This window comes from Caloenas nicobarica, chromosome 10, assembly GCF_036013445.1.
Source record: "Caloenas nicobarica isolate bCalNic1 chromosome 10, bCalNic1.hap1, whole genome shotgun sequence".
NCBI lineage: Eukaryota > Metazoa > Chordata > Aves > Columbiformes > Columbidae > Caloenas > Caloenas nicobarica.
In genome coordinates, this window is record NC_088254.1 from 21345804 (window position 1) to 21369573 (window position 23770).

The 23770-nt window shown below is 41.8% G+C and overlaps 1 protein-coding gene across 1 annotated transcript in view; it reads right to left on the reverse strand.

Moving 5' to 3' along the window:
* The window catches only part of MEGF11 (multiple EGF like domains 11), a 257722-nt gene that overhangs the window by 66709 nt on the left and 167243 nt on the right, over nt 1–23770 (reverse strand). Inside the window, exons 9-11 of the mRNA XM_065641517.1 lie at nt 19414–19550; nt 13136–13348; nt 5967–6141 (exon numbers count right to left, since the gene is read on the reverse strand). Coding sequence (XP_065497589.1) covers nt 5967–6141; nt 13136–13348; nt 19414–19550 — 525 coding nt within the window. The remainder of the gene's footprint in view (nt 1–5966; nt 6142–13135; nt 13349–19413; nt 19551–23770) is intronic.

Sequence of the window (23770 nt, forward strand, 5' to 3'; positions counted from 1 at the left end):
AACAAGAACATCTTGATAAAATGGTTGGATTTATTTTACACCTATAAATGAAAAGAGCTCTTAACAAAGGGGGGTAACAGATATGCTCAGTAAATCAAGGATAAAAGGACACAGGCGCTATTGAAGATTTTTTCCCCTTGTCTTTTCTTTTTAAACCTTTTGATGAGGTGCCCTGTTGCTCTGAGATGTGCTTCCACTGAAGTACTTTTGGAATTATCTCAGAGAGAAACAGATAATTTAAATAAGTTAAAGCCCCCCAAACAGATCCACTATCTCCAACCTTAGGTTCATTTTTTATATTAAGAGTTTTGTGAAATTCATAAAATAACTTTACTACTGAACCAGGGGCTTATAAGACAAAGAAGTCTCATTCGTTTTTGCCTGCTGCCTTCTGAAGCAGTGAAGAATGATACATTCAGAATAAAGATGAAAGCAAATACGTAGAAGAGAGTGAATATTGTGATACATTTGTATTTATCAACCTTGAGTGTTTAGAAAACACCTCTGGGCAGTGATTCTTCCAGTTCCTCCAGACCTACCTGGGATTTTGGTCCTTCAGGGAAAATTCAACTGAAGATAAGATAACGTGCTCCTTTCTATTTACTTTTTGTTTGTTTGTTTGGTGGACAAGAGACAGAATTTTAAAGCTGTAGGACAAGAGAGCAGGTGGGTTTTTTAGTTTTTGGTGTTTTTTTTTTTTAATACAGAGGGAAGGATTGTTTGTTCTCTCCTGTATGTTTTCTTGAGGGAACAAGAGATGCCGTATGTGCCAGAAGGAAGCCAGTTGTGGCTGGAATACTCAACAGACTGGACCTGTAAGGTTCTTATGACTTCCATATGTAGCACAAAACCATGGTCCTCATTTCTCTAAAAGGGTAAATTGGCCATTTTACTGCTGGGGTAGGCACGGGGCAGACTAAGACTGGCCCGAGACCGTGTGCGTGGGTGTTTGTACCGACTGAGAGATTGAATAGCTTTATAGCACTATAATAAACACTTATTTCTACTAAATGCTTGAGCTATTGTTTATTGTGTGTTACAGGCGCTGAATTTTACTCCGATGCGTAGGCATGTATTAACGCATGTAAACTTGGAAGCGATTTGTACCCCTGTGGCACAGAAAGTATTATGCTGAGAAACGCTGGCATGCCAGACAAAATTAGGGACTTCCAGACCCAGACTTAGTCTGTGTTTCAGTCCTTAAGTGCACAGATTCCCACTGAGCTCAGTTGGAGATATATATACATAAGCACTTATATAAGGATATATTTGAAAGGCATTATTTTCTTGTATTTTTAAATTGCAATTTTGATGGAACGTCAAGAGAAGATGCAAATGGCCACAGATGCACAGTACTGGGATGTATCTTGGAAAGTCTTCGTGAATCCAAGTGACATTCCAAAAGCTGAAAAATCTTGTAGTAAGAGGTCATTGCGGCTGTAGTTCCCATACTTTCCTGTACTGTGATTGGCTTGTACGGGATCTACCGATATAGTCAAGGAACAGAAAAATGTCAGAATGAATTCTTTCATTTTGGTGATGAAGTGCTAGCTTTGCTTGCCAGCATGCAGAGTTCAATAAAAGCAGACAGGTCTTCAAAAAATTGCAGCATAAATAGATGAACTCTTTAAAGTAATATAAGTTCTGTCATCTGGATGTGAAATATAGACGTAAGTGCCCGCCGAAGTAAAAGCTGACCACACATTCCATAGATAAGTGTTGAAGTTTTCTCAGAGTGTCTCAGGCTGAGAAATGTTTTAACTACATCTCTCCTTGCCACAATAGACAGAGTGAAAGCATTTGAAGTTAAATCCATTTTTCAAAGGAGGAAAACAAAGCATTCATAAAGAAATGAAGGCATAGCACAGGATGAGGTCTCTAGATAGCCACTGTTTCCAGGAAAGTCGCAATTAGCTATGCAATGGAGAAGGTGAACTTAGTTGTATTTCAATAGCATTAATAATGATCTCAGTAGCTAGAACGCTGATAGGGACGTGCAGGGGGTTGGTTTCAAGATTTCCTTGTGAGACAGAAGGTCAGGATTCCTGTGGTCTCTTGTCATATTTAATTCATATCCTCTGGCCTTCTTCACCACATTTATTGAATTACAGGAATAAAATTCAATGAGCCAAAAACAAAAGAAGAGAGGACAGGGCAAATCCTGATTTTTTTTACATCCCTCCTGCACAACTGACTTCAGTGGGCTTGTAAGAGAGCACCTGAAAGCAGAATTTGAAAGGAGGGGAAAGTCCAAGTTGGTATAACCCCTCTCACCACCTCCATAATTGCATCCAAGTAATTTATTGCAAGCAGTGACTATTTGCATGTGGGAGCCAGGATCCAATTTCTACCAGTCAGGAATCTCCCTGTACACTTTTCAAGGCTAATCTTCCTGTACTCCCTGTGTGTTTATCAGATTCCTTCTTGCCACAAATGAGATGGCAGCAGAATGGCTTTTCGGAACCATTCTTCAGAAAAGCATCACTGGCAATTCCTCAAACGGGTACTGAGAGCCAATCCTTAAATATGTTACAAATACCAGTTTCAGGGCAGTGCCCTATTGGCATGTTTATCACGATGATTCCCTGCAATCATCTTAATGAAAGGGATACAACCCTTTATCCCCCCTTCACAATGAGATGCAACAAGCACAGGGTTTCCAACAGACCTGCAGCCTGGACTCCACTGCTGGAGCACATGAGGAGCAGCTCTAGACATGCTCCGTCATTTTAGGGAAGATTTTGTCGCGTCTCCCCTGCTCCTATTAACCTATTTTGACTGTCCTGTTTGCTGCCTCCAAGAACTGAGCTGTTTTGGCTATGATTGTGGATCACTGAGCTACCTCTTCAGTCAAATCCACACTGTGGTTTTAGAGTTAAAATACTGCCATCCCCTCATGTGAGCACAGACATATCAGAACCTCACACAAATCACCCGTACCAGTGCCCAATAACATCTTTACAACAGTGTAATTCGTTTTCAGAGCTAGGTATGTGCAAATCTGGTTGTTGAGTCTGACCCAAAGTATTCATCAAAAAGCACATAAAATGTTGTGAAGTTCCATCCAAAACTGCAAGCTCACCAATATTTATCTTTGGCATTTGAATTTTTGGAAATGTCACAGCTAATAAATAATGTATTATTTCCTGATCCACAAGGTACATTTTTATTTGAAAACTTGAATCTGCTTAACTTCCAAAAATTAAGTGCCCAGCTCACGTACATGTCCACCTATGGCATAACTGCCTTTCCACTTAATACATTTAATAAAGGTGACCAGCTGCTTTGTGTTTTTAGTGGCTTGTTCTGCATCGCAAACAAATGTCCCTGTTTTGGCTGCGATCGTAGATGATTCATTCTGAAACCCTGCCCAGCTGCCCTGACACAGCCAAGACAGGGCGCACTAAAAAAACCAAACCATCTGTGCAAAAGAAGTGGGCTGGGGGAGTGATTTGTCAGGAAACGACTGTCATTTCTTGGTCACTATGTTTTCTAGGTGTCCAGCAACCCAAAAGTCCTATGGGCCCAACCTTTCTGCCTTTGCACTTAGATTTGGCAGGTACATCCCATGTCCCATCATGTTCCCTTCACTCCCCCGTACAGAAACCCTTCAGCCTGCTCTGCTCTATAAAATTGTGTGTAGATCAAATGTGATTTGTTGTAAAATGTAAGATGTTGATCCCAGTTTCATCCTTTCCAATCATATGGCAAAATTCTGGACCCTGTAGCTGCATCAGCCAAGCCTCATGCTAGGAAAAGCAAGAGGGATTCATTGATGGCTTTTCTGAATAATTAGTTCTGCCTGGTTCTGTGTTAGCGTCGCTCTGCTGTCAGCGCTGCCAAAGAGATCCTGCATTCAGGAACAGTCACTTGCAGGCTACCCGAATTCAAGGGCAAAATCCTCCCTGCAGGCAAAGCTCCTGGTTGCCTCAGCAAGGGGCAGAGACGCGTATTTGAAGGCAAAGCCCGGTCTTGAGAGTGCCATTGAGACAAACCACTTCCAGCCCGGAGAGGGTTCTGGCTCCGCAGCAGCTTCCACACGACCTGCGGCTGCACCGTGCGGCGGCGCCGACTCCTTCTCCTGTGCAGACGATGGAGCGGACGGCACGGGCAGCTCGGGAGGACGTCGCCGAGCCGGGGTAGGAAGGAAAAGCTTCCTGTCGAGTTTTCTTTACAGCCTATGCTCTCTAGCATTTGAAAGAACCGTCACAACGCAAGTCATCTAGCATGCATATGAATGACAAACACGCTTCAGAGGCAATAAATTAGCAATTTCAAGGCTTTACTTCCCCTCATGGACTAATTGCCAGAGATTATAGTATATTATGAGAGAGCAATGATACTAATGCCTAAATATGCTTCAGTGATTATAGAGCTATCCTCAATAGCCAAGCTGTTTAAATGTCAATGCAAGAAAGCTCTTTATTATGAGATTAAATATTATTTTGAAGCAATGCAATAGGAACTTCCCAGGCTTCATGCCTGCAATAATACTGTCTTGGAGCAATATATATTGGACAAACTATGCTTTTTAAAAAATGTGTCCAGTACACGGTCCCCAAATATTTTTGTGTTGCAAACTTGAACAGTATTCCTGATAAGAAAGAGGATCTTGGTATCTTTTTATTTTGTATTTGTTACTATCATGCTGCTGCCTTCATTCTTTCCTCCACTCTATATAAATACTGGTGTGTCGCCACTGTATAGAGACGATCAACTCTTGTTAGTGTGAGTGGAGAATCAAACCCCAAAGCCCTTTTTTGTATATTTTCTACATCTCTCAGTACTAGTGTCTCGCACAGATGTTTTCGACAGTCCTACTCCTCACACCTAAATAAATCTGTTTATACACGGCATTGAGACAACCCCTGGAAATCACGTGGAAGCTCCAGCTTCCAGGTTCAGCTGTTGACATGCAGCAGAGAACAAAAATTTCCTTAAGCCAAAACTCCAGTTCCCCAGTTCCGGAGATGGCAGGTGGTGATCACAAGCTCAGGTGTGGATTTAAAAGGGAGGGAGGATAAAAACAATGGAGGGTAAAATTCATCTCGGAGGCTGCGCATTTCAGTTGGCTGCTAAATGCCACTGGAAGTTCTTAAAATATTGAGAGTGTCTTCAAATTTGGAGCCTGATTTCTAGTAAACTCAGTAATTGTAACAAATAATTACTATAATGGTACAGAAAACATATAGATAAGCCTGTGGGGACAGATCATGTAAAATTGAGGACACAAATTGCAGAAGAGCAATTGCTAATGAAGTTGTGGTGGAATGCTCTCTTGAAAATAATTTTTTTTTTAGGAAGTATTGTTTCTCAAACATAGCCCGCAGATCTCTTCCGTGGTGTGCTCCTGATGTAAAGAGGTACTTCATATATGGATGACCAGAGAATTTAACAGTACAAGTTCCATTATGCCCAGCTCCAGCAGGACACCTGGATCCATGTCCTAATGCTTTCTGCTGCAGCCTGGCAATCATTCATTCTGAATTTTTTGTTGTTTCATCTTGGCTGATTTCTTCAGCCATTTGATATCTCATCTGTAAAACATAATGCTTGTTTACCTCAGAAAGTCTGAGGCTCTTTCTGATGCTCTGGTAAAAGACACCTGCCATATATGTTCAGAAGAGGCATAAATTGCTCTATCATTTGTAACAGTTTAAAAGATCTTTATCTATTAAAATCACAGTGTGACTGACAAGGAACATGCTGAAAGGCCATGAGCATTCTTTTTCTGCTCTTCCAGGCAGACAATAATCTGACATCTTTTTTGTTATGTCTTGATTTAAAATATATGATAGGAAACCATGTTTTTATCAAACTTAAACCACCAATGTTAAGTAGATAACCAGACGTAATAAGTTGACACTGCTCAAAGGAGAATTATGTGGACTCACAATGGAGAAAAATTAGCTGCATTTGGCCACTTTCATGCAAATATTGTTTGAAATCAGATTAAAATCACTTACCATATATCCCGGTGCACATGTACACTTCCCTGTGACGCTGTCGCAATCTGCCCCGTTGTGGCAGGGGCAGGCGAGCTGGCAGCCCTCGCCGTACGACCCCGGGGGACAGGATTCATTGCAGTAGAGCCCGGACCAGCCAGCCTTGCAGCTACACTCTCCAGACAACGGATGGCAGCTAATGGAGACAGACAGACGTCAATGAGATGTCTCCATAACCAGCCGTAGTACATTTTCAGGCAGTGCCAGCAAGAGGCACACTAAGAACAAAGTAAACCTGGAAACTCTTGAAGATGGTGAACATCAGCAGCCATGTAACTTAGGAATGAACAGGGAATATGGTGCTAAATACCAGCCTGGCACATCGTTTCCAAACATCTGGAAACTGCCACAGCACTGGGAATTATACACCTTTGAAGTTTATGCTTTTACATTCTCAGATCAATGTGACTTGGGTTACTGAGAATAACCACAACATGATTAATCCATATTGTTGTATGACATTTGTGTGTCATGCTACTTGGCTGTAATACAGTCAAAGATGTTCGGCGTTGGGAGAAATTCAAATGGATGGAAGAATGCAATCAGGAGAGTCGTGAGGAGGAACTTGAGTCCTGTAGCACGATATTATCTCTATTCTATTCCAGTCTAGTCTGGTCTAGTCTATTCCAGTCTAGTCTAGTCTAGTCTAATTGTGTTTTAAAAGCGAGTGCCACCTTAGCAGAACTTTTCAGCAGGGAGAGGTAGAAAGGCAAGTGCTTTGGAAGTGAAAAAGCTCCTTGGAAAAAGACTTTTGCAGGGAATATTCAGCCATGGTGACCAGAACTGCTCACTAGCTGAAGCTTTGGGGTTTATTTGCGGCAGGAATCAACAGAAGCCCTGGGATTAAATCCCAGCTGTGCAGGGAAATGGGTCAAGTTCCTTTATGCTGAATAATGAGGGAAAAAAATGGAGACAGGTCCATAGACAGGTGCCACCATTGCCTCATAGAAATGTTATTTTCCTTTATGAGTATTTATTACTATAGTTTAATACTGCAGACATGAGTGAATGGGTTTCTTTACACCTATAAAATTAATATCGTATATGTTAATTTTCAAAGTAACATCATATAACATAATTTCCAAGTATGTTTCTGGCAATTACTGGTAGGAGAGGTTAGTCACACACTGTTGTGACTAAGAATGACCAAATTTTGTGAGTGTCATATGTTTCATCATAAATAGTGTTTTACTGACTAATTAAAACAATTCATCAGCTTAACAAACTACCATACGTGAAATTCTGATGAAGCAGTTCCTGAAATTATGGTTGTTCACAAAGCACCTCTTAACATTCAGATGAAAATAATAAAAGCTCATTTTTTCCCCCTCTGCATCTATTAATCATTACCTAATAGGAGCAGAAAGCTGAACATTAAAGAAATAGTTTGAAGTGGATTTTTTGTTTCTCTATTTTCACTACTACTGCATGTATCATATGGTTCCATGAGAACTGCATCTGTTGGTTAAATTAAATCTTTCAAAGGTAATATATGATCGTGGCAGTTGGAATCGGTCTGTGACAATTCAATTGAAAATACTATACTCAGTAAGAATTTCTACTCCAAGGTTGGCTCCTTTGTCAAAACAGACAGTTTTATGCATGGGATGCAAACTATATATTAAGGACTAAAAGTCATCCTAACATGCACTAAAATAAGAAGCAGGAGCCAAACAGTCTTTGCAGAAGAGTCTGCAGGAGACAAAGGGCTTGGACTCCAAAACAAGGTCCAGTAGAAGGTTGAGACTATATTCTGTACCCTCTAAAACCTTTTTCCATTCTTTCGTGAGGCTACGAGTTGGCAAAAGTCCAATGCAGATGTCTGGGTCCCTGCACCTATTTAATTTTCCCATTAAAGCAAGAACAATTTTGTTACCAGCCTGAGCAGATCAGAGTTTTGTTTTTCTCCTAGAACAAGCACTTGTAGTCTTTCAGTCCTTTGAAATACTTCAGAGTTAAGGTACACGTAACAATAGTTCTGGGTAGGCAGCAACAATTGATGAAAAAGCTAGGGCAGGGGAAGGAGAAATCTTCCCAAAGCTTTTAGCAAGGCAAACATTAGCACACGCCATAGTGTTACGGTAGAATAACAAGCAAATGGACCTCAAATGTACACAGCTGGGTTTGAAACGAGGGTCCAGGCTGTGCCTGGCCAGGGGACACAGGAGACTTGTCTCATACAAAGAATCCAACGCCTTAAATCACAAACACTTGTTTGACAACCAAGGTGTCCTGATGCAGTGTTAACTTGAAGATGGCTGAGATTCAGATGCTTAACCAAAATTCAGAAGACAGCTGTTCTCTTCCCAATCCTCCCAGTGAATCTTGGCCATGTAACTTTCTACATCCATCTTTCCCATCTGTAAAATGATGCCTTTCTACCTTTGGAAACCCTTTTAAGATCCGCAGCTGACATCACTAAGCAGTACTAAGTTTATATCATTAATTTTTTTGTATTATCGACTTTTTCTGTTCTGGTGTGTATGAACTATTCCAGTAACTGAAGTCATCAGAATTACACACTAAGTATATTGCAGCTCATGGTGCGGAAATCGTATGTATATGCATGTGTGAGTTGAGAACGCTTCTCTCTTATACAGGTGTTCTGTAAAACTCCATTCTGTTTAAACTATGTACCTAGACCTATAACTGTAGATAGGAAACTCATCTATCAGCCAGCCAGCCAACCATGCATCCAGTCTACCCAGTGAACTAAACGCTTGCTGCAGTGAAGTTGGAAAGTTTGAGGCACTTAAAGGCAAAGGTGTTAAGCTGAAGAACAGGAAATTCAGCTAGCAATGTGAATTATTTGTATAATTCCTCCCTTCCTCTTCTGAGTGTACCTTTCGAGGTCCTGAGTCCATGTAACATTTTGCCAGCATGGGGTGCAGCATGCGTAAGGCACTTCTCCGTGCCACCAATAAACTGAAATTAAGAAACAGAAACCATTTCTCTAGAGAAGGATCCCTGGATATTATCAGTGGGAGAATGTGAGGCCTCCAAAGGCTCGCAGAAGGCAAACCCACCAACATCTGCCTTCCAAGCCCTCGCTGTGGGCAGGAAGGCAACCTTAGACTCCTGAAAGCATTTGGCTGTGTTATACATTAGTATTTTGCATTGAATCTTAACAACTTTTATTTCTTCAAATCTCTTGTGTAACAGGAATAGTGTAGAAAACTCCGAAGGAATGCAGGCAGCCAAGCGTTCCTCTGGCTCTAGGCCAGGCAGAGTGGAAACTGGAAGGTGTCCACAATGCACAACATGCCTGGCGCTGAAGTTCCGAAGCTACTGTACGCTCTCTGGCTTTTGAGCCACATTTACAGCAATAAATGATTTATTTTTTTAAAATTTACTAGCTGAACTGAAAAACATAAAGTCATTTTGACCTTTAAATTTTTTAAGCATCTAATTTTGAGGAAATCTGAGGAAACTGGGTAATTTAACTTTCTTAAGGCAAACTGGGAAAAGAAATGCTTTAGACGGCACAGTCTGTTCCAAATTCTGCACTTGTTCTCCACACATCTTTCAGCCAAAACAACTTCTTCCCAGTGAATTTCCTGACTTTCTGTTTATACACTAGCACCCGTCATCTCATCTTAATTAACAACAGCCCTACTCCTCTTTTAACAGCATTTTCTGTCTTTTGGTGTCGCTACTACATTCAGTCTCCCTTACTAAAATGCCCTCTTGCTTTTAAAGAAATAGCCACAAGGAGACTGTAGGGCCACTTCTTCACTCCAGCACATCTTCTGAGCCAGCCTCATTCAAGCGCTTTATTGATTTAGGTCAAGCCAAAACTTCATGTAAGGTCCACGAGGTTTGGTCCTTCCAAATTCTTGAGTGTTGAGGCAATAATTAGAGCCTCTGGAGATGTATCCATTTCAGGTGACTTTGTCACAGTAGGAAAGTGTCGCGGCTTAAGAAGTCACTGTATCTTCCACCCCTTCTGACGTCGTCTGTGACCTAGGAAGGACATCGCTATGTCCTACAGCTCCACACACTCAATCCACACCGGTGTTCAAGAAGGGTGAGTTGCTGAGATTATTCCAGCTATTCATTTCCCTCTGCTTTTCAGAGGAGCAAGCCAGGGTTATGCCTTTCTGACTATTGCAGACCATCTCAACATGGGCTTTTTGCATAGCGGAATTTTTTACAGGCGTATCCTTTCCTGTGGAAGGACAGTCCAAGTCACCAATGCATTCCAAATTACCTAATTCTGGGGTTGCTCAGAAGTCCTGTACAAAGTGCCTTTCACCGTGCTTTGATGCAGAAATTATTGGATGATGTTCTTCGGCTGTTACCATGCAGGAGGTTAGACTAGATGATCACATTGGTCTCTTCAAACATTAAAATAGATAGATCTATGAAAATAGAAAAACTGATTGTGTAGCTCTTAATGTTCCTCCATAACCTGCTCCTCAAAGCCCCCAGAACTTTCTGTTCCAGCCAGCTCTCCAATAACCAGATCAAACGAGTCAAAACCACTGACAGAAATAAGGAAGCTTCCCTCACCTTCTTTGAAGTGTTTATGTAACTATCCTACACACTTACGTATTGCCAAAAGTAGCCAACAGTTTAAACTGCTCCGGGGAAAATAGATGGCTGTCAGTAAATGAATCGCTCTGCAGGACCACTGTTCCAGTAACGATAAAAATTTAGGGGAGGAAAGGGAGGAGGTAGGTGGGAAGAGAAGGATGCTGTATGGGACCGGTTCAACAATCAGCAAGAATTGTGCAGAATATGGAGTGTCTTTGGAGAAGGTCATTTTCCATCAACTCGGACAGTCCTTGGCTCAGAAACTGGCAGCACTCTGAGGAGCTCACTGAAGAGCAGAAAGCTGAAATACCACAGATGAATGTAAGAACATCTACAGATCTACAGCTTGCTGATAGCTCTTTGTTCCATAACAACAGTGATAAGATGTAGGAAAAAGGGAGATTTTATCAATGGAGAGACTAGACTCATTTATTAAGGAAACGGAGATACCATCTGAGCAGAGGATGCTGCAAGGGAAGCTGACAGAGCAGTGATGGGAGGGAAGGCATCAAATGTACCTGTCAGACAGCAACCAGGCACAGGTCCGGTACACCGTGTGGAAGAATGACCACGTGCCCTGTCAGGCAATTTGATCCTCCACCTCTTGGAGCTCTTCTTAAACCTGGAACCTCATCTTTCTTCACAGCTGGATGGTGCTAGTCTGTTCTTTCAGGAAGGATCTCCTGGCAAACCCCCGGAGCATCTCCCACGAAGTTCTTTGAGTAACCCAGGATGAACTCTTGCACCCTCGAACCCACACTTTTCCCCCACTTAAAAGACTCTTAACGCATCAAGCACTAAGCCGAGAAACAGCAGCCAAGCTCAGCTTTGCCTGTGTTCTGCAGTCCTTTCACTCTCTTTCCACCTTTCTGGGAAAACGGGCACGCAGACAGGTTTCTGCAGGCTGGGAGGGCAGTGAGGACACACTGTCAGATACCGTCCAAGAGCACATCCTCCCCCTCCAGTACGCATGAAGAACAGCTTCCACTGAGGAGCAGTTTACCTTGTATTTACCACAGGTTTAAGTTGTGCACGCTGGCAAGTACTGCAGAGCAGTGTGACACACAGGAATTTATACCTTAGCTCACCCTGCCATAATTCTTGAGACATCTCCCATCCTCAGTACAATTCACCATCCACCTTTTGTGTGTAATGCTCAGCTCATGCCTTAGGGATGTTATTTTTTCCAATGACTTCATGATACGCAGAACGATCTGAAAAGATAGAAGCCTGTTGTACAGAGCTACCTCGAACACTTTGGATCCTCACTGTCAAGGCTGGCAGAGTTAGAGCCGTCTTTCTGTAGAGGGCTTGTACCATCAGAATTACAAGGCTTTTAAACACTCCACTGTGAGCTCTGACTTTCAGTTAAGCAAAACCTCACCACTCCCAGTTGAACTTGGATTCGCAAGAAAGTTCACCTGTTTATTTCCAAGACTGAGACAAACAGAGTCTATCTCAAGCCCACAAACAGATTTGCCTGAAGTGTTTGTGTGTGTGTGAGGGTGTGCGTGTGCACGCACGCAAATTAGGTGGTATCACTTGCATATATAATCGAGGAGAGTGTTTCTATTTTAGCAGGCTGCAAGATTGCAATGGAGGTTTGTCATCATCAGCAAGACAGTCAGGTCCCTACCTGTCTGGTTTAAAATTGAAGAATGTCCATATCGAGGGCATATTTTCTTGGGCATCAATTATCTCCACCTCTCTCTGAGGTAACAAATATGAAAATAGGGAAGAGTCTTAAATTCTTCCTTTTTTCAGGGTTTATTCAAGGCTTCAACAGGAAGGTAAATTCAACCTATCTCACATTAGGTACTCAAGTCTGTTCGTGGCTCTAGGTCTTAGTAACGGGAACCTCAAGAATCAGATCCTCAATAAAGCAAAAGGGAATAAAACATCGAAACCTGATCTTTTAAGGGAGGCTTATTCCAATTTAGGCATACTTCCCTGATATTTATTTTCCTGAATATTTCACGCACACACATACTGAATGAAGAGCAAAAATAGGCACACATGAGAGGAGATGCCTATTGTGACAATGTCAACTTCATTACAGTCCCATAGACTGACTTGGGGATATTGATTTCAGTCTATTTATACATCTGCCTCAAGTGTTTTCAACAAGGTAATTTGCCACAAGACATAAACTGAAGCAAATTAGGTTTCATTTTGAAAGTCCCCTTGCTGTCTATAGATCTAACAAGAAAACTCAGGTCATAAAAAGAGCCAAAATTATGGATTTGAGTAAATATATCTCTATTTTCTAAACTTCGGTGGGTTATTATACATACATATGGGCATAATATGATAGCTCTTATTCCTAGAAGACTGCAGTTACAAGATAAGGCAGATTGTTTCAGATTTTGGCAGAACTGTTCAAATAGTTAAGAGATTCATGCTTAGTAGCTGGCTGGTCTGAGGCTTATGGTTCCAAACCTGAGGTCATTTAAATCAAAGATTGTAATCCAGAGGAGTAGTCTGTGTTCTTAATCAAAACTACAGAGAAAAAGGAGTAGGGGTAGTTAATTGAATTTTTTCCTAATGCTTTTTTTGACCAGTTGCTGCACTAGTATATAATACAATGTACATACCTGAGAGTGTTGGTAATATTGCAGGGACATCTCTTGTTGCATTTGAGGCCGTAAAACCCTTCTGGACACATTCTTTCTTGACAATAAATCCCCTTAAATCCAGGGTCACACAGGCACGCTCCATTCACATGATAACACTTGGCACCATTTTGGCAGTCACAGCTCTGCGTGCACTGAAAGCCGTATGTCCCGATCGGACACTCTTCTTGACACCTGCAATGAAATATGTGAGACAGGATCCAATGAAATCCTATAGTCTAATCTGCTTATGACTTTTACACAGGAATGTTTTTGTTAATGAATTAAGTACAAAATCATTGCTCATTTATTTAAGTAATATGCTGTGAACTGATGATATCATTGGAGTGATGTGATATCTTGGGCATGCAAATTGCTGTTAACTGAAAGTCCATTAATCTGTGTCCAATCATATCCTGCAAAATTTGCATTAGTTAATATTACCTTAGTTAACAAAGTGCATTCTTGTTTCCTGGACCTTGACAATTCCATTCATCAAGCATAAGAAATTGATATGGAATAAGATACTTTATTAAAAAAAACCCTTCATCTGTTTGCTTTCTCTCTATTACAGAAGGATTGTGTACCTTCTTTAAAAGCATATGGTCCTCTTAGTGATAATGAGGATTAAAAGGAAATGTGGTCTATAAGCAATATTGAGTAAGGTGTTCTCCAGCAACCAATAGTTTTACTTTCCCTCTACGTTGTCATTGCACCAGCTTCATACCAACTAGGAGCAAATATACTCCTTTGTCTTTTGTGTGTGTTCTGAGTAACTGAAGCTCGAATTGGCTTTTCATCTCTTACTCCACGGATGCTCAGTAGTATGAAATCTCAAAATAAATCTCTTTCACACTCCTTAGTGTAGTATCTTCTCCAAAATTGCCAATTTTTAATATTTGATACACATAAAAATGGAACCTGCAAACACTACACACAGATTGCTTTAAATTGCACCTTCCATGCACTGTTTAAAATATTTCCCTACTGGATACATTATAAAATCTGCCAAAAAGTCTGTTTCATTGTCCTATACATCCAGTTTAAGTGTTCATAATATTTCCCACTTTGAAAAGCTCAACTAAGGTCCTAAAGAAAGCAACTGATTCTGTGCTTGACATAATTCAGTGGTTTCAAAATTCTGCAATGAGTCAGTACTACAGTTTACATGATCCACCGTGAAATACAGATACGCCTTTTCAGTTAATAAAAAAAGAAAAAGAAGCCCAGAAAGGCCCAATTCCCTTATCGCACGGATGCCAGATATTGGAAATTGCCTATCAGCATTAATTTAATCCTGAGCATTGATTAAAGTGTATACTGTAAACTCAGTGGATAAAGGCAATTGTTAAATGTCTTTCTGCAGGTCATTTCACAGCTGGCAGGTGAGAGTTAATATAATGATCAGTAATAAAAGATTAATGTGTGATGCAAGCCAGGCAAAACTGCAATGAACACAGGCAGTATATAAGAAGAGCATTGCTTTTGCAGCTTCAGATGATCACGTTTTAGTAAAAATAAATGCACAAAGCAAAAGGCCTAGCTAGTGATTTAGTTGCAGCAAGCATCAACACGGTTACTCGTTACACAATCCCTGTTCAAGAGTTTATAAGAGATGCAAAGAGAGAAAAGCCTGTGACAAACAGGGAAGGAGGCCAGAGAACCCCTAGCTGGTGGCCCTGCGGCTCCAGGGCGTTCAGCTGCGGAGGAAATAACAGCAAAGAGCCGGTAACATTAGGACTGAAACACTTAAACAAATGAAACGTGATGAAGAAGATATTAAGATGCCTTATGTCTCCATCGCTGGATACAGCTCTACTAGTTAACAGGAGAGCCCTGTACTCAACGAGATGAATACTTAGTCAATAGTGCACTATATCATTCTATATTTATAGAAGATGAAGCATTACCTAGCAGGGAGAAAAGCATCTGGAAATGAAATATTGACGACCTAATCCATTTACATAATTAGCCTTTTTCTACTAACAATTTAACCAACTTATTTATTTGGAGATCAAGCAGCTACCGCTAATGAATTTTATACAAAGAATACTAATAATGACTTCTCTGGAACAGAAGAATAATCACAGCAGGAATTAGCTTTCTACTTAAACATCTTTCCTTTGCAACGTATCAGTCTAATGTGTCCATAGCACCATTAACAACCAGATACACTGTTCAATTAAATTACAAAATGAGCTGCTAAGCCCTAGTTATGTTTCTTGTTTAATTTACGTTGCTTTCTGCCTGTCTGGGGAGATTCGTATTATAATATCCACTGAACTTCAATATGTACTATAATTATTTGGGTTGGGATAGGATAATATGGCTGTCACCTGTAGAATTAATGGCAGCAATTTCACAAAATATCAAACACAAGACAGGCTCCTTAACAGATGAACTTGATACATACACCTACATTTTTTCCAGCCAAATTTTTTTCATGGAATAATGCTGTAAAGTGTTCTAGGCTTTTCTGTTTGTTTGTTTGTTTCCTTTGGAAACAGTGATCACATTTAGGTAGCACAGACAAATGTTAAAAGCCATTCAAAATACACTAACGTGGAGATTGCCATTCTGTCGATAAAAGATGCAGATACAAACACAACAGGAGAATGTCTGCTCATATTGTTATAACAAATGTGGTATTTATTCTGTTAAGATTCAATCTTTAGGTTTAATGGCAATATGGCAAACAAAGTTATAACAGTATGTTCGCTTTTCCTCTCAGCCACTGAATTCTTAGACACCCTGTTCTCAGCTTCTAATTGTGCTTCTGCTATTATTCTTTTCCAGTTTGCAAAACATACATTTACATGACATATCCAGTCATTTCAGCAGAGCACGAAGCTGCCTGGAGGTATTAATAGTTCTTGCCAAGTTCCTGGATATTTAGTGCAGTGTCATGTCTTGGAAAACATGTAGGGAACGAAGTGTGGCAATTATACTTACGTAGAACTTTATGACCATTTCGTCTCCACAAATATTTATCTAGCTATTTGTTATCATCTTCTACACAAGACGATGAACTGTGGAATTCCATAGTACTTACTGAAGACTTAAAAAGATGATCGTAGATAGTGTGTTTACGTTTTTATTGATGTTATTCACAATATCTGTTATTATTAGGAAAATTTTTTCAGTGCCTTGTAAAATGTTAAAGAAAACACTGTTTTGTTGTGCAGCAGCACTCTGCTGTTACACTTGCAATTGTACTGTAACACTGCAACGGTTGCGCGAGATCCAGAAAGTAAAATAGACTTTAAGCTAAAATGGTGCTGCCTAATCTGTCCCATTGTCTGCGCTGTATTAGCACGGAACTAAGGAAAGCAATTTAGACTTTTTAAAGACCTTGTGCCTGCTCCTGCCCTCGCCAAAACCAACGGGCAATCAGCCTTGCGCTGGCTGTGGTGAACAGCAAGGTAAGGTGTGCGCGTCGGCTCGGAACAAACCATCAGAAAACACATCGTCCTCGCCCAGCTGAGAGACACAACTGCAGCTGAACAGAATGGGCCTGAGGTTTCACTTGTTGAAGGCTGATTAAAGGCTGATGGATAAATGTGCTTTAACTTTCTCAGAACCCGTCTGAAAGGCTGGAATTTCTGAGCTAATACAGTATTTCTCTGCTTCTAGAAAAGCTTTCTGAACTGCCTGTTTATTTAACTTTCTCCTGTTTTAATTCATCCTTCCACACACCTGCATTTCTGCTCTTCTGCCTCTCCCTTCAGTGCCTGGTTTTTACTTCCCTGCCCAGGAGAGGGCAAGTGAGCCATTCCTAAGGGTTTTGCTTGTGTGCAGACCTTTCCACCTCTTCCTGCTGATCACACCTTGTTTTCTCCCTGTTTCTGTCTTTCCAAGCCACATCTCTCTTTGGAGTCCAAATCTCTCCTATTTTTCTCCAAGTATAGATCTGAAGAGCTCACACTCCCTTTGCCCAAGGACAACTCTTGTGAACGTCTGTGAGATCTGTCCTGTAGTGGCTCCTCTGCTCAGCCTCTCCTTGACTCACCTTAGAATGACAGAGTCACAGAACGGTTTGGGTTGGAAGGACCTTCCCAGCTCCCCCAGTGCCACCCCGGCCACGAGCAGGGACATCTGCACCAGCTCAGGTTGCTCAGAGCCCCGTCCAGCCTGGCCTGGGATGTCTCCAGGGATGGTTCATCCACCACCTCTCTGGCCAACCTGGGACAGGCTCTCACCACCCTCAGGGTAAAAAATTTCTTCCCCATGTCCAGCCTGAATCTCCCCTCTTTTAGTTTAAAACCGTCACCTCTTGTCCTATCGCAACAGGCCCTGCTGAAAAGTCTGTCCCCATCTTTCTTATCGGCCCCTTTTAAGTCTGGAAAGGGCGCCAGGTCTCCCCGGAGCTCCTCTTCTCCAGGCTGAACGCCCCAACTCCCTCAGCCTGTCCTCCCACCAGAGCTGTTCCAGTCAGTTCTCCAGCCCCTTTCTAAGGGTGATCAGCAGCAAAGCCCTCCGCTTTAGACAGCAGGCAGAACTAGGTCTTCTGCTTTCTACTTGCCACCTCCTTTCCTCGTCTCCAACGGTCCTTTCTCTACTTTTATTGCTGGAGTGGGTAAGCGTTGCTTTTGGCAACTCCACCACCGTCCTGTCCCTGTGCCACACGCCTGCAGCAGCGCCAGCTCTTCTGCCGCACGTCCTCCCTCGCGGTGGAGCAGGGACGCTGGCTGAGCTGCAGGCTGCTGCCTGGAGCTCCTGATGGCTGTAATGGTGTTGATTCAGCAGCAGCCAGAAATCAGTCCGGCTGTGCAACAACCAAATGAGGACGCTTAGAGACAAAGGGCCTCTGTCAGCCTTCCTGAGCATGGCCAGGGCTGGGGACTGGAGTTTGGCACCAATATTAGTGTCCAGGCTGCAGAGCTGCTTCCTTTAGTGAAGTTGTCTCCGAAAGGAGAGAGAGAGAAAGCTTTGGTTAGGAACAGTAATTATATGGTGCCCTATGGCTGAAATCACTGTCTTCAGATGGAGAACAGAGAGATACACTGATGTCTTCTTCACTAAATTAATTTGAAATAATTACTATTTCCATCATCTTCATGACATAATATCCAGAGCCCACTCCAATTACCGCTGTCGACAGAATAGAAACACGGAACTTCCACATTTAATCATAGAATCGTTTTGGTTGGAAAAGACCTTTAAGATCATTGAGACCAACCGTAATCCAGCCCTGGCACTGCCCCACGTCCCTGAGAACCTCATGTCCATCTGTCCAACCCCTCCAGGGATGGTGACTCCAGCACTGCCCTGGGCAGCCTGTTCCAATGCCCCACAGCCCTTTCTGTGTAGAAGTTTTTCCTAATATCCAATCTAAACCTCTCCTGGAAAGAACATGGCCTTCCGAATCCCAGCACATGCTGCAGCCTGGGCTGTTTGTGTGCTACGAAGACTTGTTCATTGTACAATGAAGCAAGAAATGAGAAATTCCAATGAGCTTTACCGCATAAAGATATAATTGTAGCACACATGCCTACACTGATCCTAGCTTGTTCCAGCTAATAAAGAAGGGAAGACACAGGAGAAACGGCTTTAGCCCAGCAGACACAACGAGCTGTGCCCAGGGTGTCTGGAATCCCTGGTGACACTGTCCATCCCCAGCACAAACGGCACAGAAAACCTTGTTTAACTGCAGCTGCCACCCCAATGTCAGCCCTGCTGGCAGGGCTGGCTGGAGGGCTAAACCAACACATGTTGCAATCTCACCTTCATTTTGCTGTGTAGTCTTTTTGTTAAATCCATGACACCTTTGTAAAACAATATTATCATCTTTTCTGATCGATTTATGGGTGGAGTCTCTCTTTTATAAATTTTGAGGATTTATCACCTTTTGTTGGTGTCTGAGATGCATCAGTGCTGCAGCTGCACAGAGGGGCTGAGGGAAACATTAAATTGCTGCATTGCTTACTCTTGAGGATATTAATTTGTATAAATATAGTTCATTTACATATCTTGTAAACATGTAATGCTCTCTATTAAATTTATCACTGTAAATATCTAAATTAAATTAAATCCATTAAATTTTAAAAGTTATATTAAAAAAACCTGTAAATGGAGAGCACTGCCGATAAAAAGTAATGACATTGCCACATTTATAATGCCCGAACTGCTTCAGAAGGATGAACCTAATTGAAGCAACAGAAATATAACACCATTTTTCAGATAGTAGGATTGTCCTAGAAGGGCTAAAAATATTGCCAATCCACAGTTAAAACTAAAAGCTTTGTGGTTTTGATTTTTACCTGTCTCCTACGTAGCCAGCTGTACAGATGCATTTTCCTGTCACGGGATCACAGTGCCCTCCATTGTGGCATGGACAGTCCTGGCTGCAGTTAATTCCAAATGTTCCAGGAGGACACGGCTGCGCACACACCAGCCCCTGGTAAGGTCACAGAAAGAGCAATATTTCAGTCAACATTCATAATGCAATAAATTTCTATATGCGGCTTGGATATTTATTGTCCTTCTTGCGAAAACTAGATCTAAGTGTAGCGGCAATATTTCTTCTGTTTAAGATGGGCCAAACACGGTCTCAAAATTCTGCTACCAGAGTAAGTGCCTGTGTACCCTACCTCCGGAAGGGATTTTTCTCACCACTGTACAGTTGCTGCTAATTATTTTCTTTGGATCTCTCCTGTAAACCGCAGCTGGTGTGGCAGGATATGCAATGGAGAATCTGCCTAATCCCTGAACACTGGCTGGATGCATTATCCAACATCCTCCCCGCTCCTTATCCCCAGCCTTGGAGATACATCTCAGCCCTCTTCTCTGCTGCCTCTTTACTCCAGTCCACCCCAAATCCTCGTTGCAAACTCCCTTTTAGTCTTCTCCTTCATCTGGACCCAAATCTCCATGTATGAGGTGTTTCCTCCTTCCCCTCGCTGCTTAACCCCTCCTGAAAGTGAAGACAAGCCAGGCTGTTCAGCAGTAAAATTGCTGGGCAAGCCTTGCTGACCATGGGTTGTGTCTTTGGAGAATTCATCTGCCAAACTCAGGTGGTTTTGCCCCAAGTATCACATAATGTCCCCTGCCAAGCATCGCGGCCTTACAAGGATTTCCCTAGACTTTCTTAGAATCGGTATGGATTTTTTTTTTTTTTTTATGTGAGCAAACATAAAATCTGCGGCTGGCATCCAGCTGAGTAACTCGAGCCAAAACAAGCCTGGCAGTGCTGGGATCTGAAGACAGGGTCCTAGAATGGAAAAGGTTTGGCAAACTGCAGCAAGTGGTGCTGCTGCCAGAGCCGCACAGTGTTTGATAGAAACACTGGGGTTTGTCCCTATTATTATTTTTTAAAAATCTCTCAGAAGGCTTATTTCCCTAACCAAGCTCCAGGGGCTCTGAGTTTTGAACAAGGCGCATATTAGACACAATTTATACAAAACATAAACCAGGAATGTAATGGCTGTTTGACTCCTTGGGGTTCTCGCTCAACAGTTTGGGAAGTTTAGCAATATCAACAACCCCAAAGTGAAGAGGCTGCTCTTCAATTTAATCATAAAACAGATATTTCAAGCCTTTCTCAACCAGTGATAGGTGGTTCCTTGGCTGTAAAATAGACAGGTTGGCCTCAGTTCAAGAACTTTCAGATTACAGCGTTAAAAAACTGGTGTCTCTGGACTTCAGTAGTACACAACACTATATATCTGAAAATGTAAGTATCCATTTATCTTGATAATAAATACTTTCTCTCTTCACTTTTCAAAAAGAACAGGATTTCTATCAACAAACGATGAGAAAGCAATACTCTGTGATGCATCCCCCTGGAGCCAAGAGAATCTTTAGGCGTACTTCTTGCATTAATGTGTACTAAGGGAATCCAAAACGTCCCTCTCTGGAGGATCAAACGTCAGACCAACGTTTCCTGCTGCTTATACATCTAATCAGTAAAGTTCACCCCATCAGCACCTTTTTCAAGGTCCAGAGCTCATCGGCTTCTGCTTTTGACATCGTTTGATGTATTATTACTGTTTTGTAGTATAGAAAATATATTTTCCTGCTCCATTTTCTCACACACTCCTATGTTTAAAATCCACAACAGAAAGAAAAATAGACAAAAATACAAATTATAGTTGCTTCATAAAGCCCAGAGGCGATGAGAAAAAGCGATGAGCAGAACGTGTTGTATTGACATGGCACCGTGATGCAGAGCCTGGAGAACGGGATCTGGGACCAAACAGGGTGTGTTGTCAGTGACGAATGTTCTGTCACCTAAGGAAAGATTGCTGAAGATCTAGGCCTTCGCAAGTGTTTCTGAGAAGCATTGTAAGTGCTAAATTTAACTTTTCTCCCTACTTCCTAAGAGTGCTTGCAGAATTTACTACTGCAAATGAGAAAGACGTATAGAATTAAACCTGTAAATTGTTAATGAGGCCCTAAAGCAGCCACCCACAAAGACACAGAGTGGAAAAATTCCAACATCGCAGTGTGCTAGAAGCCACGTTTTCTTGACTAGTTCAACAGTATCTACTGTTAGCCATCATCCTTTCGGTGAAAAACCCATGGGACAGTAAAATCTCACAGGATTCAGTTCATATAACATGTTGTGCTTCTGGGAGAGTCTGCACTGGGTGGGAGGAAAGAAATATTACAAGTAATAAAAGAACCAGGCTTTGAAGATGGCAGATCCAAGGAAGAACCTAAGAACCCGAGAATTTCCTCCTATTCAACTTACTGCCTCCCCTTTCATATCCCACGGGCAACCAAGCCCCCGAGGGAGCTGAGCTGCTGTTAAGAAGCCTACCCTAGGAAAGGATAAAAGTCTCAGCTCCTCCAGCAGCAACAAAATGCAAGTGGATTTGCACTTGTATAAATCCAGGGAGAATTCTCTCCTTCCAGCATGATGGTATATTCAATACCGACGTGCAGGCTCAAGTCTCAAAATCAGCAAGTAAAATTCCTGATGTCAAAGAAAGACTATCCATGGTGTGATATAAAATGAATGCTGTCTAGCAATCTCCTCTCGCTTGCTTGTTTACAGCCCACTCATGTCTCACTTCCCAAACCATTCCAGCCACCAAGAGTTAAAAATATAGCATGAAAAACCCCAAGTTTTTCTCTCTCTGTGTACTGAATTACCAGCTTTTCATTAAAACCCTGGAGAGACCCTTTATACTTAAAATCTCAACATTTACAAGCTGAGTGCTTTTACTTATAATTTCAGTTTCCCCGGAATACTTGATGTCGCTCTTCAATTTTCAGTTATGCTTGTTTCAAACATCAATTGTTAACTCTAGGGTTTCTCCGGGGACAGAACAGTCAACAACACAGTTTTCAGGAAGGTCTCTCTGGGCCACTAAAAATGCAAAGAAGAAACTCCAGGCTGTAGGGACCAGGGCAGGATTGGGCCTGAAGACACGACCACAGATGCTGTGCAGCCCCAGTGCTGTGGTTCTTCTTTAGGGTCTACACTGCCTCCTAAAAGACCCCTAAATCTTCCTGCTCTATTCTGATATTCTTCTGTCTCTTCAGTGATTTTTTAACTGTGCAAAAAAGAGAAAACTCCTGATAAAATACAGGTAAGAAAGAGTACAGCAAAACAACTCAGATCCTCAGAAATACTGGCATGCAGAAGAGAAGAGGAGGTGAAAAAAATAGCCTGAAAGCAATATTTTTGTTAATCACTTTATCGATCACTTCTTCTGGCTAGTGCCAGAATGGATTCACAGGACTTCAAAAATGTTTGAATTGCTTCCTTTATGCTTTAGCTCCGGTACTTTTTAGGAAAGAACCTTTTATTTGTCTCCACTGAATGCCAGCTGAGGGTAAGGTGCCATATGCTTACTTAAGTTTCTGAAAAATTTTGCCTGTTGTGTCATTTGAAATGGAATAACATCAGCAGCGCCTTTGCCATGACCAGCTAAATTAGGGAGACTCTAATCCTCCAGTCAGAGAGAGACCTTCCATACACATCTGCCACCAAAAATAGGGGAAAACCAATGTTCTTCTCCCATGCTGCTGCCTGACAGCCACCAGAATCTCACGGTTGGGACTTTTTAACTAAAAGCAGCTGTGTGATCAAATGGAGGCAGCATTTGCTGTACTAATCTAAAGGAACATAAACATCTCTCTCAGCCTTTACGTGTTTCAACAAGTGCAAGGTCCACATCAGAAGCCACAGTTGTGTGATGATCTTCAGGGTCTTCCACTTATTAAAATAAAAAGTCGCAGTACTTGCATATGTTAAAATCCTGCAAGATTGCCAAGAGACTAATTGTCAGATACAGGAAAAATGCCAGGAAATTTAGTACAGAGAAATGCTATGCAGGCCTGTGAGACTTGGCAAAGCCCAAGAGAGTTAATTATTACATTATTGATAAAGTTGAGGACTTTTAAAATGTTTGGCCTTGTTTTCTTGACATGAAGGATTAAAGGTTAGGGCAATTTGCTCTCGCCAGTGCAATTCCTGATGCAAGCAAATCTCTTGCAATCAATGGGAATTATGCTCGAGTAAGGACAGGGCACTGAACTGGTCTCTGTGTCCTTTGTATAGAATCATAGAATCATTCTGGTTGAAAGAGACCCTCAGTATCATCAAGTCCAACCATAACCTAAGTCTAGCACTAAGCCATGTCCCTGAGAACCTTGTCTAAATGCCTT